Source organism: Panthera pardus, unplaced genomic scaffold, assembly GCF_024362965.1.
Source record: "Panthera pardus isolate Hobbes unplaced genomic scaffold, ASM2436296v1 HiC_scaffold_8, whole genome shotgun sequence".
NCBI classification, from domain to species: domain Eukaryota; kingdom Metazoa; phylum Chordata; class Mammalia; order Carnivora; family Felidae; genus Panthera; species Panthera pardus.
Window position 1 is genome coordinate 20,670,954 of NW_026527013.1, and position 19,314 is coordinate 20,690,267.

Sequence of the window (19,314 nt, forward strand, 5' to 3'; positions counted from 1 at the left end):
CAGAATCTGAGGCAGACTCCAGGCTCCAAGCTGTCAGCACAGAGCCCGATGCGGGGCCTGAACTCACAGACCGTGAGATCATGACCTGAGCTGAAGTCGGACACTCAAGCGACTGAGCCACCCAGGCGCCCCAACCACAGTTTTTTAAATAACATTTTTTAAACATTTGGATGGGGGGAAGCAAAAGATGGCACAGTCCTCCATGTTACACAACTACAGAGGGTGCCACTGTGAAAGAGTCTTTCACACTGTGAAAGAGTCTCTCCTGTGTTGGCCAACTTGGAGGCCCTAAAGCCCCCAAATCTCCTACCCATGGCAGACATTGCTAATCAATCTGTTCATAGGTCCTGTTCATCCAGCATTGGGCTCTCAGAATCTTTCTCCATGCTAGGAGAACTGGCACTTCCTCGGGACTGATTTATGAGATGCTATCTAATGACCTCAATGACCTCTTTGAAATCTGGCAAAAAGAGCAGAGGACACAGATATAGCAGACCTGATCATTCATTTACTGGAAGGGGTATGCACTGTTGCACTTTACAAGCCTGTAAGCCTAAAGAGATTTCAAGTTGAAGATTTAGTTGGCTTTCTTTGAGGTTGTAACGGCCCTGAATAAAGCCACGTGTTTGACAAATATGCCAGCGCCAATAGATCTGGATGATGCGGACAGCGTGGAGCAAACGGCAGTAACGAAGGCGTAAGCGCCACATGCGGACCCAGGACTGCAGCTTGACCACTGCCCATTCTTGCTGAGCATAGGACTGTAGGGATAATCGCTTCTTCTTCTCCATCAGCTTCACCAGCATCTGCTTCCACCAGCGCTGAATTATCCACGCTCTGAGGGATGCGTGCAACAGTGTCCGGCGTACCAGGGTGCCCCGCCACCAGGCCTGGATGAACATGGCCGCTTCCTGTTTTGTGGTGGTCTTTATTCCAGGGCCTTGCAAAAGAAAATGGGACACTTAGGAAACTCATACATTTCAACTCCCAGGTGTGCCAGGAAGGAGCCCTGATCCTCTATCAACAATTGCCCCTTTCTCTGACATTCAACAGAGCTTTTGTGGGCAATGGATGGACTCAGGAGATTAAGCAGGTGTCCTGCCTCTGCCACTCTCTGATTACTGGACATGGACACATCATCTTGCCCTCTGAGTCTCATGGCCTCCTCCTGAACTTGCAGTGTCACCCAGTTTTGCATGGACCTGGTTGGCTAGTTTAAAGCAAGAGCACCATAATCAGAAGTGAAAGAGATGTAAGTTTCACCTGGACCCAACCACCTACGTACGGTTCATGTCTCTTTCCTCAGACCCCTCCCGTTTGCTGGAAAAGTGGCATCTTTGTACCCCCTGCCCTCTCACCTCTGACTTCAGGTTACATCCACAACGGGCTGTCTCCCTTCTGCCTCACCAAAGTATTAAAAGATTCTTCCACCGTCTATACTTGAGCTTAAGCATCAGTTAACACATACATTAGTATAAAGATACACGTGCACACACACTTCTAGACCCAATCTTCCTGTACCTCTACGCCAAACACAGTCCCCACCTTGTAGCTCCCAACCATGCATGGTCTAAGTTCATACTCTTTGCCCACCTCCTTGGCACAATCTATACACCTTGGCCAGACCCACATCTCAGCCTAAGGAGAAAATGGGGGAAAAGGATAGCCAAGGAGGAGTCAATCTGTATTCATTCCAGCTCTGTGTATGAGGACCATTCCTCTGTTTGCCTAGCACACCCTGGGTTTATGCCTATTGTCCTGGAGCCGCATTAATAAGTGTCCCTTCGGGGCGCCTGGGTGGCGCAGTCGGTTAAGCGTCCGACTTCAGCCAGGTCACGATCTCACGGTCCGTGAGTTCGAGCCCCGCGTCGGGCTCTGGGCTGATGGCTCGGAGCCTGGAGCCTGTTTCCGATTCTGTGTCTCCCTTCTCTCTGTCCCTCCCCCGTTCATGCTCTGTCTCTCTCTGTCCCAAAAATAAAATAAACGTTGAAAAAAAAAAAAATTTAAAATAAGTGTCCCTTCACTCACTGAAGCATCTCTCTTTGGATAACAAAGTTCATGGTCACAGAGTTTTGGAATACTCCACTGAACCCCAAGGGTCAGAGATGTCACAAGTCAAGACTTTCCCCAACATAGTAAAGCCTGTAACCATCTACACATGGAGGAGTGGAGTGGGTGATGGCAGTGATGTGGGTGGGAGTTTGGGGGACAGCCGCTTCCTCTTCTCCCCTTTGCTCCTTCAACCTCTGTTCTATCAATATGACTTCATCATCTTTGACTATAACTTGGAAATTTTGCTGTCCTGTAATCAGAGACTACCGAGAAAAACATTGGAGAAAGTAAGGGTGATCTTCCCATCACTAGGTGACAAGTCAACCACACAGATTCCTGGCCTTTCCTGGGACCTCAGACATGGAAGGATTGGGGTTGGGGGGGGGGGGGGTCTCATCCTGAGAACTTTACTGTCCTCCCAGAAAGCTCAGGTGGATCTAACTCTTTCTTACAAAACATTAAATGCCCATGACTTGAGGTGGATAGTCAAATCCCCCTCAGATCTGCACTTTACTAAATTACCCATGGTTAGGGGCAAGGTGGTCCCACCACTCTCAGGTCCATACTCCTCCAGCCACACACTGGCAGGAAAAGTGGAGGTGGGGTGAGAGATATGATGTCATAAAGGCACCTATGACTCAGGCACCAGGATGGCTTCCAGCAATTAAGCCCCTTTCTAAGAAAAACCTAGAAGAACTGTCCTTTCTTTCCTACCAGAGTGGCCAGAGTTCTAGCTACAAAGAAGGACACCCCAAATACTGACCCACTGACACAAAAGTGTATAATGATACTCATTAAAGCCTGGATAGTATTTATTATATGGATTTCAGTTTATCTCAACAACGACACCCCAGATAACAATTAGAATGAGTGTTCTATGTACTGATACAGAACAGTGTTCAAGATTTAGCAAGATCAACAATCATCAAATCAAGATGAACTCAATATAAGTATATATTTATACACATGTTGTCACAAAAGCATTATTTTTAAAGGGGTGGGGATTAAGAAGGTAGATAAAAATTAGCAGTGATCATCTCTGAAGAAGATAGCAGAATTAGTGGAACAGAATAAACTCCCTCGTTGCTAAACCTCCTATGTCTGGCCTAACTGTAGGTCGTCTAGTTATCAGGCCTCTGGGAGAGCATTCATGAAGCCCCCAGGACTAGCCATGGCCTTCATCTCAGGCTCAAGTGGGCTCAAACACTCTCCTGTCTTCCTTTTCCCCTGAGAGCCTCAAAGTCACAGCCAGAAGATGGGTGAGGGGCAACCACTACACAAGAAGTGCCCCACTTTTGCCTGCTCCTTGCCTCTGAAGACCCACATGGTCATTGTGAAGACCTGGTCCCCTCTCAGGGTCACAGCCCCAGGGGTCATTGAGGAGTGCATTTGCAATATGTAGAGTGGGCATGGGATGGGGGCAGTGTGGGGGCTATGCAGGGGGGTGGCATGTAGAGAAGACTCACACTCCTTACCCCCTTCTCCCTTCCCCCTTCCACCCTTTGACTAGCACTTCTGCTGGTCTAGGCAATTTCAGGGGGAGCAGTTATCCAGACCTTTATCCGTGAGTCTAGACCTTCAACCGTGAGGTATCTGATTCTCTAGTTACCATACTTCTCCAGTCATAATTGTATTCATCTACCATTACACTGGGCAGCAAAGCACCAACAGATCTGCCAGTGAATCACCCAAGCAGCATTCATAGTCTTACCTGCCCCCATAGTGTGGCAGCAGCCCCCTCACCTTCTGATGACCAGGGTTAATTATCCCTGCCAGTACGGTGACTCCTTTCAATACCTGCTTGTCTCTTGGCAAAGGAGTCCAAAGTGACCAGGTCCCAGCCATAGCTTTAAGTTTAGTGGGACCCTTATTGTGACCCTTGATGACTACCCTCCTCCCTAGAAACTAGAATCCCCAGTCGTATGGAGCCTGCAGGGACACAAAGCCCAAATTCCCACATGTATAACTGGAAGGGTGCTCATGGATGCACCACCACTGCCACACATTGATTCTGGGACACATACATTCTACCTATTAGGAACCAAGCACCATGTAATGGGCCTTGATTTAGGGCTTGGGTTAGCAACTACAGCACATAGGTTAAATCCACCCCACTGCCTGTTTTTGTACATCCTGCAAAGAATGGTTTTTATATTTTTCAGTGGTTGAAAAAACTAAAAAAAAAACAAAAACAAAAACAAAAAACACACACACACAAAAAAAAACCTCGTGACACATGAGAATTGCATGAAATTCAAATTTAAGCATCCATAAATAAAATTGTATTGGAACACAGCCAGGTTTATTTGTTTATAGGCTGTCTATTGCCACATTTGCACCGCAATGACAGATTTGAGTATTTGTGACAGGGACAGTATATGACCCTCCCATCACCTCCCACTGCTGCTCAACACACAACAAATGGCAGTGGTGCAGTTATAACTGAATAGTATTTCGAGTGCCACATATACTGCTTGCTGTGATTTATATTTTATCACCAATACATAATGTATTATGTCAAACAAGAACAGAGGAGAAAAGTAGACTTTAAATGTCACATTATTTGGCAATAGCAAAGCATTGTGTTCATTATGCAACATTGTATCTGTGCTAAAGGGATACAGCATTATATACCTACATTACCAGACTAAGCAGTCCGTATTATTCCTAACTCACAAGAAAGCAAAGATCTTAAAATTTAGCAATTTTAAATGGGATATCTCACCACAGCAGAACTTCTTTACAAAAATAAAAAATGAAAATGAGGCACAAAGTAAGTTTGCAGACTGCGCATTTGTTAGCCAAGCAAGAAAACGTGTTTATTACTGGTGAGCTAATTAAATTATGTTTAATTGCAGCAGCTGGAAAAAAAAATGTGATGACAGAAAATAAACTTAACACTATTAGCCTTTCATGGGAATAGTTGCTCTGAGAGTTGAAGACACTGGGGACAAAACCAACAGTCAAATTAAAACAAGGAAAATGATTTCAAGTGGTTTTTCCTTAGCTGTTGAGGAGTTAGCAGATGTTACCATACAGCTCAGCTGTTGTTCATGGAAGAGGTGAATGCCAACTTTAAGAGGACTAAAGAATTCAGCTTTATGAATAGTCTGCATGAAAACAACTACAGTTGAGAATACTGGTTGAAGAAGCCGAGAAGAGACAAATTCAATGCCACCTGAAGTGGAATCTGCTAGGATGTGATAAAACTGATACAGTGAAAATACGTGTGGAAAAAAGCAGAAAACTTAGGCTTAGTTGGACAAATTTACAAAGTTTATGAAAATGTAAAGTGCTTACAGCCTATGGTTACTCATTGTATTATTCATCAATAGGTATTTTGGGGAAAACATTTTAATCTACTGTGTTACTAAAGCAGGAACATCAATGATAAGCTTTCCTGCCATTGTTGACTTAACTATTATTAGTTCTGTGAGTTTTTCTCAGAAACAGAAGGTGAATGTTCTGATTTACCAAACACACCACAACTCCATGACTTGAACATAGCAGTATCAATAGCTACATAAGCCTTGCTAACTTGGAGCCTATGCTGTTGGGTCCCTATATTGCCTCTATCTTTGCCTCCATGACCATCCAGGACCCATTGTTCTAGCAATAGAACGAGTGACAGAAGTTGGCTGACATCAACCAGTCCAGTGTTTTTGTCTACTTCACTGTTTAGTGCCTATTCCGTGGTAGATGTACCCTGGTGGCAGGTGTTAACATACAATACAAAGATTTTTTACTCTGTGTATACTCCCGTATGTCCATCTATCTGCCTCTAGACCAGACTTCCTTGTCCCCATTGTTCAAGTCTTTGTGTTGCCAGGAAACTGACCAATAAGCCATTCACCACTGCTGAAAAGCCCATATATATTCTATCTCAGACCACTTCTCTTTCTGCATAAAGTAGGTGTTCAGCCTGAAACTCTGACAACTGAGAGGACTTTCCCCTCACCACTCACTGTCTTTCAAGGCTACCTTTGAATGAGGCTGTGGCTCACCTGCTCTTTGGGGATGGCATACACATACTAAGCTTAACAATCTGCAAGTCAGGCATTTTCCTCTTATGTCAGCTGGTCCCAAGGGGTTCCCTATAAGCCCACATGAGTATGAGCTAAGAGGGCTGATGGCACAACAGTGGTGGGTACTCAAGAGTCTAAGCTACCTGCCCATGTAGTTTGCATCTTCAGTTTCCCATTGTCTGTCACCATTACTATCAGTGAAGTTAAGGTGGAGTATCACATTTCTTCATATTCAAAGGGTTCAGGGGAACTTGGGAATTAAGGATTTGGGGGCCATCAACCCAAATTATCCTATCCCATGTGTCAGAGTTCCATCTTTTTCCTGCCCTGATTTTGGCAGAACATCCTACCTTGATGGAGAATTTAACCTTCTTAGGATGTTGGCCACTTTGATGATTAAGCCCTGGGCCTGGCCCTCAACTTTTTAAGCCCTACCATTGTAGACAAGAGTTTCTTCATATGCCATCAAGAAGGCACTCTGGCTTTTACACTTACTTCTTAATTACCTGTTACTTGTTCTCAGCCATCTGTTATCTTTTTCTAGAGCTTCATAGAGCCTAAAATAGCCATCCAATTCTTTATAGTTTAATTCCCCTCTTCTTTCCAAATGCTTGCTATGTCACACCAGCTAGTGGATATATATATGATCCCATTCACGCTTGAGAAGGTTACCATTTAAACCACCACCCTGTGTCAGGGGCTATCTGTGCTGCACATACCACTAGTATTTGGGGTCCTCGTTGCCAACCAGGCACTGATGAAGTCAGTGATCCCACTTCAAAACCCCATCTTATTATCTTCTTTCTCAGGCAACCTCTGGCATCAACTGTTGTACTTTGGGTTCTCCAGGAAAGGAGATGGAATTTAGCATTCAGGCTATGTATTAGGGAGTACTCTCGGGATCGACACCTATGGGAAGAAAGGGAAGGAAACAGGATTGGGTAGAGGGAGAAGATGCAGCAATTCAGCTGGCAGCCTTAGCAAGCACCACAGGAAGTTCTGTTGCTGAAATGGCCTAGCAAGATTGACCCACATTAAGTCCAAATGGCCAGGTCTTTACACATTCACTTAGATCAGTCATTGAGGGTGGTATCTGAAGGGCTTGACTTTGGGCAAGGCAGGCTCTTTGCAGCTGAAGCAGTCCCTGAAGGAGCTGACAGTTGCTATCAGCACTCCCAGGAGCCAAGGCAGCAGGTTCTTCCTTGAAGGGGAGTCTGTATAATTCATCTCCATGTCTACCAAAAGCAAGATCTGTTTAACTCAGAAGGAGAACATTTTTTTAATAGATGGATATTACTAATTCACATTTATTGATTCCTAATATATATGGACTTACTACCATCTTATTTTGTGCTTTAAATCTATCATTTTTTCTTATGATCTGTTTTTCTTTCCCTGTTTTTTGTCAGATTGCGTTGTCAGTGAGTTTGGAGGTTGGTGAGTTTCTTCCCTTCTACTATGTTAGCAATTGTGACAGAGATTGTGAGTTGCTTACCCATATCCACACCCTTCTTTCTTACCAAAAGAACTGAATTCATTGGAGTTGGCAACATGCTCATTTAAGTAAAATGACGTTTCTCAGGATCTCCTTCGACTGGAGTGGCCATGTGATACTCACTGGCCAATGAGATGTTGCTGGGTAAGTCTTTTGGGAAAACTCCTTAAGAATGCAAATGAATCCTTTTTGTCATTCTGCCTGAACCCTCTTCTTCCCTAAAAAGTAGGCTTGATAGCCAGCACTCTGGTAATCACTTTGAGGACATGAGAATAAGGCTAACATCTCTAAGATAATGAGGAGGAGCAGATGAGAAACTAGTAGCTTAGTTACATGAACTGCTACACCAGGCTTGGATTGTCCATGCTCAGATTTATGTAATGTAAAAACAAACCCCTAGTTTGTTTATCTCCTCATATTTTAGATTTGTTTTCTCTGAACATAATTTCCAATTTCTATAAAAGTTATACAATTTATTCCTTTTCTTCTAGTACTTATTTATACTTAGGTTCATTTTAACACTTAGACTTTAAATTTTATGTCATGGAAAATTTTGACCCAATCAGTATCTGTCACTTCTACCCCAAATCTGTCAAGGACTTCTGCCCAATTTTCTTTACTTCATTCACTGCCTCCAGCATCCTCTCATGTTAGTATCATCTGAGATAGTACACATATTTTTAATAGAAAAATCTTTCTTGTAACAACAAATTTTAATGGCATCTGTACTCATTACTGCTTCTTATGTCATTCTCCTGTATTCATTTTCCTTTATTGTGGAATTCACTTCCCAGAAATACTTTGAGAGACTTTCAATGTAAACTTTGAATTAATAAAAATGTCTTTCATTTTTTGCCCTTAGACTTGAATGATGTTGTAGGTGGTATATCATTCAATGCTTACATTTCTTTTCTTTTAGAACATTAAAGGTGTCACTCCACTTAATCTCCTCACACCCAGTGTTGCTGCTGAGAAGGCTGAGGTCAGTCTGAAACTTATTCCTGAGTGGGTAGTTTCTGGATTTTTTTTTCCTCTTCAAATGTTTATGTATTTTATCTTCATCAGCTATGAGACTGTGCTGCAACCTGTTTGGAAAACAGATGGATGCCACCTTTTTTAGGGCAATTGAATCTCCTTGATGAGTTCTGAGAAACTCGTTAATGCCTTGAAGGTTCCTGCTCTTCATCTCTGTGCTTCCTTTCTCAAGAACACTAATTCAACCATGAGTAGAACTTCTGGATCGGTGCTCCATTTTTAAATTTGCTTTTCTTTAACCTTTTCATTTCTCTGAATCTTTCCCTTTTCTGCTGTATTTCAAGAGTTCTCTTGTCAAACTTTCTACCCATTAACTTTGGTGATGTCCATTCTGCTATTCATCCCATCTATCAAGTTTGAATTTTAACACTGTTCCTTTCTAAGATCCATAGATAGCTCTTTTAAATAATGGTTTGTTCTTTTATGGCTAAAATGTCTCCTCCCATCCACTGAGAATATTAATTCCACCTCTTTAAGTTGCCTTCTTAGTCTTTCCCTTGGCCATTGTGTTTCTCATTATTGAGTCTAGGGATGCTTTTTTTCTGCGGTTGGTTTCCTCCAAAGCTTGGTGATTCTTGTTTGGGTACTCATCTTTGTCTTGTGATTTCCTCTTTGCCTCTTGATGATTGCTATGTCCATGGGTTGCAAGGGAAGCATGGGGTGGGATCTCATGGTGGGTGGTCTCCTGGGCAGGAGTCTTGCTGTGCAAGGGAGTCACATGGTATCGGGCCCTACCAATCATAGCTCCTCCCTGGAGATAGTCCTTCTCTTGCCAACCACATGGCTCAGCTAGAGCTGGCTGCCCCTTCTATGGTTATATCCCAGCTAGTCCCCACAGTAGCCACCAGCCCCTGCTGCCTCCTGAATCAGCTGCTTCCAAGCTTGGAGGGACTGCATGGCCACTCTCTTCCTTGATAGGAGACCTTTTTTTAGAGCTTTGATATATGTTCTTTCAGTGTTTTCACATCTGCCTTCTGTCCTTTAAGGAGGCCACATAATTTCTGTCCATTTTAGTTCCCTTCCTAAATGTGTAGGTACTATTAGAGATTTTTAATTTTTTAATTTTAATTTTTTAAATGGTTATTTTATTTTTGAAAGAGAGAGAACAAATGGGGGAGAGACAGAGACAGAGGGGGACAGAGGATCTGAAGTGGGCTCTGCGCTGACAGCAGCAAGCCCAATGCAGGGCTTGAACCCACAAACCATGAGATCATGACCCGAGCTGAAGTTGGATGCTCAACCTACTGAGCCACCCAGGCGCCTCTATTAGAGATTTTTAAAATAAATATATTCTTTTTCTGTTATTCCTATGAATTTACACCAAGAGAAGAAGACCTGAACCTGTGTTCAAACATGTTGAGCCATTTTCTCATGGACATTTTTCTGGTTTTCTTTATGGTCATGTTTCGTTGAGGTTTGAGATAAAAATGTTGAAGCAGATTTTAATGACTGGGAACTTTTTTCTGCAGATGGTTTTTCTCTGTTTTTAAATGGAAATTTTAGTTTCCTCTCATCCTTTCCCTCATTTTATTCCCTTCCCTTCCTGAACAATTTAGTCTGAAAGCCATTAGGCTGGGCAATGCAACATAGGTATACAAGGGCAAGAGAAACTGTGACACAGAACAGGGCGTGTATCCCAAGAGGGTGAGGAAGGTGTTGGCATAAGAGAGTTGCCAGTTTGGAACCCAGGCAGAGTAAAGGGGGGGTCTGGACATGGGAGTTCAAGGCCATGGCAGTAGTAGGTATCATAGCATGGACAAGATGAAGAGGGCATCCTTAATGGTATAGGAAATCAGAACTTGAGTACAGCAAGGAGGGTATCTGTGCAGAGGGCATCCTGAAATTTCATGTCAGCCCCAAGTTAGGTGAGAGGGGCATTCACAGAGGACAGCAACCAATGCGGGAAACTGGAGCCTGAGATACATGAAGAGGGTAATGGCCCAGCAGGGTGTCAGAGCTCAAGCAGGGTGAGGACAATGTCTGCATAGCCAGCAGCAGCCATGGAAGATTAATTACATACAGAGGAGACCAGATAAGAAAATGTATTAAGTATAATGGGGACCAGGTGTCTTAATCTTGGAAACAGGAGGTTGAAATATAGAAAATAGAAAATTAGAATGAACTCTGATTTTAGATTGTAATTGGAGATACCAGTGTGAACTCATACATTTCAATATAGATAGATGATAGATGATATAGATGATAGATAGATAGATAATGTGTGCTTGTGTGTATGCACAAACATATATTCCCTATCTCTGTGCACTGAGAGGGCCTGGTACCATTGCATCCCAATGATAATGAGAACACCTTGCTGTGCTCTCTGGGGTACTCTACTGCATCCCCAAATTTGCAGTTTTTCCCTGGCTGCCAGTTTTTAAGGTGGGTGTGACCCCTTTCCTTGTTTTGTTGCTGATGCTAAATTTTTTTGGCACTTGACCTTTGTGCTGAAAGATGAGAATCAGCTCAGGAAATGAGCTCAGAGAGGTAAAATGTGTCCACAGCCACACAGCAGTGAGTGGTGGAGTAAGGGATCTGACCTAGGGTTTGACTCCAAAATCCTTGCTCTTTACTCTGAGACACTGAACACAAGAGGGAAATGTAGTCAAGGAAAAATACAGAAGTCCTTCAGAGTGAGAGACCAGAACCTGTGTGAGACACAGGGGTGGGACACAGAGGCACAGAGCTGGACATACAGAGCTCATGCCCCAATGCAATACAGAGAGCTGGAACCTGAGGCCTCCAGGCAGTATCTCAGAACCCTGTGAGCTGAAGGACTAGTTTGTCAGGGCAGAGTAGATGGAGCAGGACCAGATATAGGGCTTTTGAACTTGCAGTATTGATGGAGAATAACCCAAGACCCTAGGACCCTGTGTCTATAGGAAACCATGGGATAGCAGTGCCCAGATGGGCAAAGGGACAGCTTAACCTTGGCCTCTTAATGGCCCCTTTATCACGACCTAGGCCCCAATCCCACCCCAGGGGGGCAGATTTTCATAGGAAGTGACTGTCAGAGGCCCCAGCTCCAGCTGGACCAGCCTCTGCTAAGACTGAGCCTGGGGATAGGGTGAGGGAGACATGGCTGATCCTTCTTAACTCTTTATCTGTGAGATGCTATGACCTGACACTCACTAGAGGGTTAGGCTAGCAGTGGAGTGCGTTCTTTCCCATCTCCACTCTGGTGGAACCTCCCACAGGTCTGAAGGGGAATGAATCCTAGCCTCCATTTGGGACTGGAGGATGAGTTTGAAGTAGGAATGGAGACTGGGGCTATGCACTCTTAACAATTTACAGTTTGACTCATTCTGACTTGGAGGCTGGTTATGAGGATACAGCCCCCAGTTGGGCAGGGAGTTTTGAAGAAGGTCATTGAGAGGATATGATTGCACATTGACTTGCAAGCTGGACCCAGGCAACTGAAGGCCCCTCATCCCCTCCCTTATCCTTGGAATGTGCATGCCACCCACCATGCCACAGTGGGAGCCTTTTTCAAGGACATAGACTTGAGAGAGCAATGTGGCATTGAGAACATCTGGACAGTATATATGTCTGAACCCTGTTAAGGCTTATATATAAACTTTTAAGATTCTGGCAGGCAGGTGAGATCTACTCACCTTGAAGCCACATAAGACAAGCCTCATACATAAGTTCATTTACTTATTAAACCTGCCACCTACCAATCTGAAATAGCCTGCCTCCTCCTTTCCATCTCTCCTTGCCCTTTGTAATGGGGGCCAGTTTATGAGCCAATGGGAACCATGATCACAGAGCTTGGGGTGGGTGGGCTCCTCTCATTCATGCAGGTGAGAGAACAAGCCCTAAGCAATTAGACCTAAGTGGGTGAATTCCCGACAAATGTGTTGCCATTGCCATCACTAACCCCCGCCCCCACCAGGCCTCCATTATATGCAACCTTGGGGAGGGGCACCATTTACATGAAGGATGCTCCCAGAGTTGGCCAACATGACAGATAGGTTTCACCAACTTTTCTACTTATGGCAGACCTTGCTAATCAGTCTCTCCTCAGTCTGGACAAAGGCTCAGGATCCTTCCCCTTAACACACTCAGGCCTTTGGACAACCCGGCCCATTCCTCAGTGCCAGATGTGAAGTATCTGCTATCATGTGCCCTGACCTCCTGGAACCTGTCAAAGAAAGAGCCTGGAGGAAGACCACTTCACTGTTTTATTGGGAGGGGAATACACTCTGTCACAATGCAAGGCCCTGAGCCCAGCAAGATCTCTAGCTCCAGATGCAGCTGGTTGGCAGTGACTCTGTACTGGCCCTTGATGAAACCCTGGGAAGCACAGGAGTGGCACCTCCAGTAGGCCTGGATAATGCGGACAGCATTGAGCAAACGGCAATAGCGCCTCCGGATGCGCCACATGCGGATCCAGGACTGCAGCTTGACTGCCGCCCACTCCTTCCGTGTAAAGGTCTCCAGTGCTGTCCGCCGCCTCCTCTCCATTAGCTTTGTCAGGATGTGCTTCCACCAGCGCTGGATGATCAGCGCTCTGATTACCGCGTGCAGTAGTGTCCGGCGCACCAGGGTGCCTCGCCACCAGGCCTGGATCTTTATGACTTCTTGATTACTGGTAGAGGGCTTATTTTGATTTCTTGGGATCTTGCAAGAAAAAAAAAGGAGGGGGCGTTTTGAGAATGTTCCCTACCCATTTGAGTTTGGGGGCATGCCAGAAAGGGGCCCAGATTCCCTATCTACAATCAGCCCTTCTTCTGAAGCTCAGGAGCACTGGACAAGGCACTGGCTGGAACAAGAAGACCAGGTAGGTGTCCTGTCTCTGCCACTCTCTGGTTAATGGACATGGACACAACATGTTGACCTCTGAATCTCAAAATCCCCATCTGTAAAATGCGAGTACGTCTGCCCTGTCTATTTTATATGGATTAAGTTGGCCAGCCTAGGGCAAGAACACATGACCTATGGGTCAAAAAGTTACATGTTCCACCTGATCAAGACCTATGAGCCTTCCCTTCAGACTCCACTCACCTGCTAGAGAAGTGGCATCCTTTGCTAATCCTGTCCTTTCATCCTTGACTCCAGCTCCAAACCACAACCTGCTCTCTTCCTCTGTCATGTTATGGTATTAAGTATCCCCCACCCCATAAAGTTTATTTCTTATCTTTTCCCCATCCTTACTCTTCTTGACTTTCACATTTTAACTCTTAATTAACAAGCAAACATATATGCACATGCTCTCTCTCTCTCTCTCTCTCTCTCTTTCTCTCTCTCACACACACACACACACAGAGACAAATATTGCTTAAGCTCAGCTTTCCATATGTTGGCTATTCCATTCCACAAACACAGCCCCTACATTCCCAGCCCCAGCCCTGTGTGGTCTTGGGGGATAGGGGCTCATACTTGTCTAGCTTTCTTATCAGCACCATCCACTATCTGTGTCTCAACTGTATTTACATCTTCAGCCTGAAAAAGAAATGGGGAAAGAGGACAAACAAGAATGAGTTTATTCCTTTCTTAGTTCTAGACCATGCAAAAAACACTAGCTATAGGCACTAGGACACAAGGACCAGAGACATCCAAGTCAAGTCTCCTCCCACCTCTACATTATTCTCTGAGGTCAGTGGTACTGAGGATAAACTGGTCGGTTCCTCTTTCTGCTGAAACTCATCTTCAGTGGGTTCATTAATATTTTGAGGCTGGTCCTTCTCCTGCAATCAGCAGTTAGGGAAAAGTCAAGAGTGAAGCTGTGTTCCCTCCCTCTGCATTCAGTATCTCTAGCTTCCAGGGCTTCCCAGAGTATTCATATGCCAGGGGGATCCCCTTATCCTAAGAGATTTATGGAGACATCCCTAAAAAGCCTGGTTTGTCTGTCTCTCACTTACTCACCATTGGATTGGGTGTAGATGGTTCAAATCCCCTCAGGTCTGTCTTCCTCTAGCTATGGATGGGTAGATTGAGTGGAGGGGGAGACCTATGATGTCATAAGGGCAGCTGTGACTCAGGCACAAGGATGCTCCCAATAGTTGAGCTGCATCCAAGGAAAAGACAAAAGTGCTGTCCATTCTTTTCTGCTGGAAATGGCCAAAGCCCTGAATACAAAAGTAAGACACTAGAATATTGGCCCACTGATGTACAGGTGTACAAAAATAACCAGTCACTGATCATATCCCTAATTGGTAAAAGTGAGGATTGATTTAATTGTTAACAGTCCATTTATACTCAGAGAATACTAATAAATTATAACTGTAAAAAAATGAATTTAGGGGTGCCTGACTGGTTCAGTCAGTAGAGCATGTGACTCTTGATCTCAGGGTCATGAGTTCAAGCCCTATGTTGGATGTAGAGCTTATTTAAAGGAAGGAAGGAAGGAAGGAAGGAAGGAAGGAAGGAAGGAAGGAAGGAAAGAAGGAAGGAAGGAAGGAAAGAGAGAGAGAGAGAGAAAAAGAATTTTTTTAATAATGAATTTGATTTATATGTACTGATGAGAAAGTGTATCTAAGATATATTTGTAAGTGAAAAAGTTGGAGATCATTATGATCCCATTCATGTAAGTAAAGTCATCAAGATACATAATTATACATATATAGTAAATGCATATAAAGGGGGAGAAAGGTATATGTACCAAATTGCTACCAATGATTACCTTGGAAGAGTTGAATTGTTGAACCATCCATTCAAGGCCCAGGAAACTCCATGAAGCTTCCAGGACCACCTGGGGCCCCCATTGCAGACTGCAATGAGCTCAGGTGCCCTCCTGTCTTCTTCCCTGAGGGACTCAAGGCTACATTTTATGGTGAGGAGTGGCCACTATAGAAGTTCTTAGCTGTGTTCTTAGCTCTGAACCATACAAAAGGCACTTGCCACAAGACCTCCCCACCTTTGCCTGTTCTTGTCCTGCGAAAACCCACCTGGTTAATGTGAGTCCCTGGTAGCCCCTCAGAGTCACAGCCCCAGGTGTCACTGAAAGTGCATTTCTCATATCTTCCAGAACACTGAGGTAAGCCACATGACTGAGCAGTGGGGAGGAACTGAGAGAATATCAGGTAGGGCTCAAAATGTATCAAAGGGATGTGGGTCCTTCTAACCAGACTCCTTCAGGAAGCCTGCCCACAAGCCACTGAGGATGCCTCACCTGCAGATTCCCCAGCTGGCATATGGACATCTCTAGCACTCTGTGCCACTCACCCCATACTCCCTTACCCATGGCTGGCTCCCTGTGTAGGCCTCTGAGGATGATGAGTAGAAGCCTTTGCAGATGGCCAGTGAGCATGCATACAAAGCCAGTTGACTCTGTGGGACTGAGAAAGAACACAATTTGAACATTCAGCACTGCTCCAGGGAAAGCAAACAGGAGGCTATCAGAATTCAGCCTGGCTTTACAGGATTGAGAGAAGACATACAATCTTAAGAATCCTCTCGAGAAGGAATAAGAAGTATGGAGCAGGTATATTTATTTTTGAAGGAGAGAGAGATAGAGCATGAGCAGGGGAGGACTAGAGAGAGAGGGAGACACAGAATCCAAAGCAGGCTGCAGGCTCCAAGCTGTCAGCACAGAGCCCGACACGGGGCTTGAACCCACAAGCCATGAGATCATTACCTGAGCTGAAGTCAGATGCTTAACCAACTGAGCCACCCAGGTGCCCCACCCCCACAAAATTTAAAAGCAACAAGAGCAAAATTTTCTCACATATAAGGGAAACTCCTTAAAGGTATCAGTGGATTTCTCAGCAGAACAGGCCATGAGAAAGTGATATATTCAAAGATATGATATATTTAAAGTGCTAAAAGAAAAAAAAAAAAACCCTGCTGATCAGGAATAAAGCTGTCCTTTAGAAATGAAGACAAGATAAATACTTTCCCACACAAAAGCTGACAGTTCATCTCTCTCACCACAAGACCTGCTTTACAAGCAATGCTGCAAGGAGTTCTTCAAGCTGATATGAAAGGATGCTAATTAATAACAAAAACATATGAAAATATAAAGCACACTGGTAAAGGTAAGTAAACAGTCAGATTTAGAATACTGTAATATTGTAATCTGGTGGTGTGCTAATCACTTAACTTTAGTACAAAGGTTAAAGGGCAAAAGTATTAAAAATAACTATAGCTACAACAATTTGTCAATATATACACAATATAAAAAGATGTAAATTATGACATCAAAAACAGAGTTGGGGAAGGAGTAAAAGGGTAGGTTGTATATACAATTGAAGTTGTTATCAACTTAGACTATAAGATGTTTTATGTCAGACTCATGGTAGCCACAAGGTACAAACATACAGTAGATACACAAAAGAAAAAAAAGGAAATCAAAGCATACCACTATAGGGGCACCTGGCTGACTCAGTCAGTAGAACATGTGACTCTTGATCTTGGGGCTGTAAGTTCGAGCCCCATGTTGGGTGTAGAGATTGCCTAACAAAAAATAAAATCTTAAAAAAAAAAAATTTTAAGCATACCACTATGGAAAAACATCAAAGAAAGACAGCAAGAGAAGAAAGGAATAAAAGAACTACAAAAGAGCCAGAAAACAATAAGATGGCATTAGTAAATCTTTACCTATCAGTAAGTACTTTAAATGTAAATGGATTAAATTCTCCAATCAAAAGACACAGAGTGGCTAAATGGACAAAACAAACAGAAAAGACCCAGGTAATGCTAGTTAACAAAGACTCACTTAAGTTTCAAGGACACACATGAGCCTAAAAGTGAAGGGATAGAAAAAGATATTCCATGCAAAAGGAACCAAGAGAGAACAGGGGTACCCACTTAGACAAAATAGACTTACATTATCTGATTTCAAGACTTACTGTCTTGGAAGACTATAAAGTTACAGTAATCAAGACAATGTGGTTTTAGTGTAAGAAGAGACAAACAGATCAATGAAACAGAATGAAGAAGCCAGAAATAGACTCACATTTACACAGTGTATTGATTTTCTTTAATGTATCAAGATAATTCAGTACAGAAAGGAAATGCATTTTCAATGAGGAAAAAAGAAAAAATCTTGACCCGTATCTAATATCATAGACAAAACACACCCACACATGATGTGTCATAGATCTAAACAAAAATTAAAGCTAAAACTATAAAGCTTCTAGAAGAAAAACCATGAGAATTATTTTGTGACCTTGGAGTTGACAAAGATTTCTTAGACAAGACAGAGAAAACACTAAGTACAAAATATTGATAGAATGGACTTCATCCAAATTAAAACCATTTGTTTATCAAAAGACAGCATTTTTAAAGGTCAGCTGGGTGCTCACTTGGGCAACCCATACACTAAAATTGGAACTATGCAAAGAAGATTATCATGGCTCCTGTGCAAGGGTGACATACAAATACATGACATGTACCATATTTTTCAGTATGGAGACCACAGTCAACACACTGTATGGCATATTTGAGAGGTGCCAAGAGAGTAAATCTCTTTGTTTTATTATTATTTATTTTATTTTATTTATTTGATGGGGGAGGGACAGAGAGAGGGTGAGAGAGAATCCCAAGCAGGCTTCACACTGCCAATGTGGAGCCTGATGTGGGGCTCGAACTCACAAACTGTGAGAACATAACCTGAGCCAAAATCAAGAGTCGGATGCTTACCGACTGAGACACCCAGGCGGCCCTCTTTTTTGTTTTTGTTTTTAGATGTTATTTATTTGTTTTGAGAGAAAGAGAAAGAGTGCATGAGTGCAAGTGAGGGAGGGGCAGAGATAGAGGGAGGGAGAGAATCCCAAGCAGGCTCCATGCTGTCAGCGTGGAGCCTGAAGGGGGTGGGGGGGGTTGATCTCATGACTGTGAGATCATGACCTAAGCCAAAATCAAGAGTCAGACACTTAACTGACTGAGCCACCCAGGTGCCCCTGAGAGTAAATCTTAAAAATTCTCTTAACAAGTTAAAAAACGTCTGTAACTGTGTGGTGACAGATGTTAACTAGATTTACTGTGGTAAGCATTTTACAATATATACAAATATCAGATCATTATGCTGTACACCTAAAACTAATATAATGTTGTATATCAATTATACCTCAACTTTTTTTAGTCACAGGCTAAAGAAAAGAATATTCACTGTATATATTATATATACATAGAGACAGAAGGAGAATGTGACAAAGGTCTTTAGTCCAGGATAGAAAAACTTCTGCAACTTAATAATAAAGATAAGCAACCCAGTAAAAATGGGCAAAAGACTTAATACTCCATAAAAGAAGATATACAAACAACCACCAAACACATGAAAAGTTTCTCAACATCGTTGCTTATTAGGGAAAGTCCAAACTTACGCTACAATGAGATACCACTACTTATCCATTATAATGGCTCAAATGAAAGAATTTTTAAAAACTGAGACCAAATGTTGGCAGAATGGAATGACCAGTTTGGAAATTAGTTTGGCTGTCCCTGATAAAATTAAGCATACACGTACACCTGTTCTGTGACTCAGCAATTCCACTCCTTCATATTTACTTGAGGGAAATGAAAATGTATGTTCACAAAAAGACTTGTACAGGAATGCTTGTAGCATTACATTCATAAGAGCCAAATACTGGAGACAAGTCAAATGTCTATAAATAGGAGAATGGATAAATATTTTTTATGAGTATACTCATAAAATACTATTAAATCATAAAAAGTAAAGAACTAACAATACATGTAATAACATTGATAAATCTCCAGACATTATGTTGAGGGGAAAAAAAGACAAACACAAAACAGAACATT

The 19,314-nt window shown here is 43.1% G+C and overlaps 2 protein-coding genes and 1 non-coding gene across 4 annotated transcripts; 1 reads left to right on the forward strand and 2 right to left on the reverse strand.

Annotated features, from left to right (window-relative positions):
- Nucleotides 1–488: 488 nt before the first annotated feature.
- Nucleotides 489–3,893, reverse strand: LOC109247879 (IQ domain-containing protein F5-like). Of its 2 annotated transcripts, none has more exons than XM_019417031.1 (2): nucleotides 3,764–3,893; nucleotides 489–940 (listed from the first exon to the last, which is right to left on the reverse strand). In XM_019417031.1, exons 1-2 carry the CDS (start codon nucleotides 3,771–3,773, stop codon nucleotides 501–503), a joined length of 450 nt encoding a protein of 149 aa, XP_019272576.1. In that variant the 5' UTR covers nucleotides 3,774–3,893; the 3' UTR covers nucleotides 489–500. The 2 variants fall into 2 exon arrangements, with proteins under 2 accessions (XP_019272576.1, XP_019272577.1); XM_019417032.2 differs by lacking the exon at nucleotides 3,764–3,893 and adding an exon at nucleotides 2,575–2,657.
- An 8,880-nt stretch (nucleotides 3,894–12,773) lies between these two features.
- On the reverse strand, nucleotides 12,774–14,607 carry LOC109247880 (IQ domain-containing protein F1-like). The gene is made up of 3 exons (XM_019417036.2): nucleotides 14,476–14,607; nucleotides 13,990–14,052; nucleotides 12,774–13,230 (listed from the first exon to the last, which is right to left on the reverse strand). Exons 1-3 carry the CDS (start codon nucleotides 14,476–14,478, stop codon nucleotides 12,784–12,786), a joined length of 513 nt encoding a protein of 170 aa, XP_019272581.2. The 5' UTR covers nucleotides 14,479–14,607; the 3' UTR covers nucleotides 12,774–12,783.
- Nucleotides 14,608–17,845: 3,238 nt separating this feature from the next.
- LOC128775740 (U6 spliceosomal RNA) lies at nucleotides 17,846–17,954 on the forward strand. The gene has a single exon (XR_008420720.1). It is a non-coding gene; the product is annotated as a U6 spliceosomal RNA (small nuclear RNA).
- Nucleotides 17,955–19,314: the final 1,360 nt, after the last annotated feature.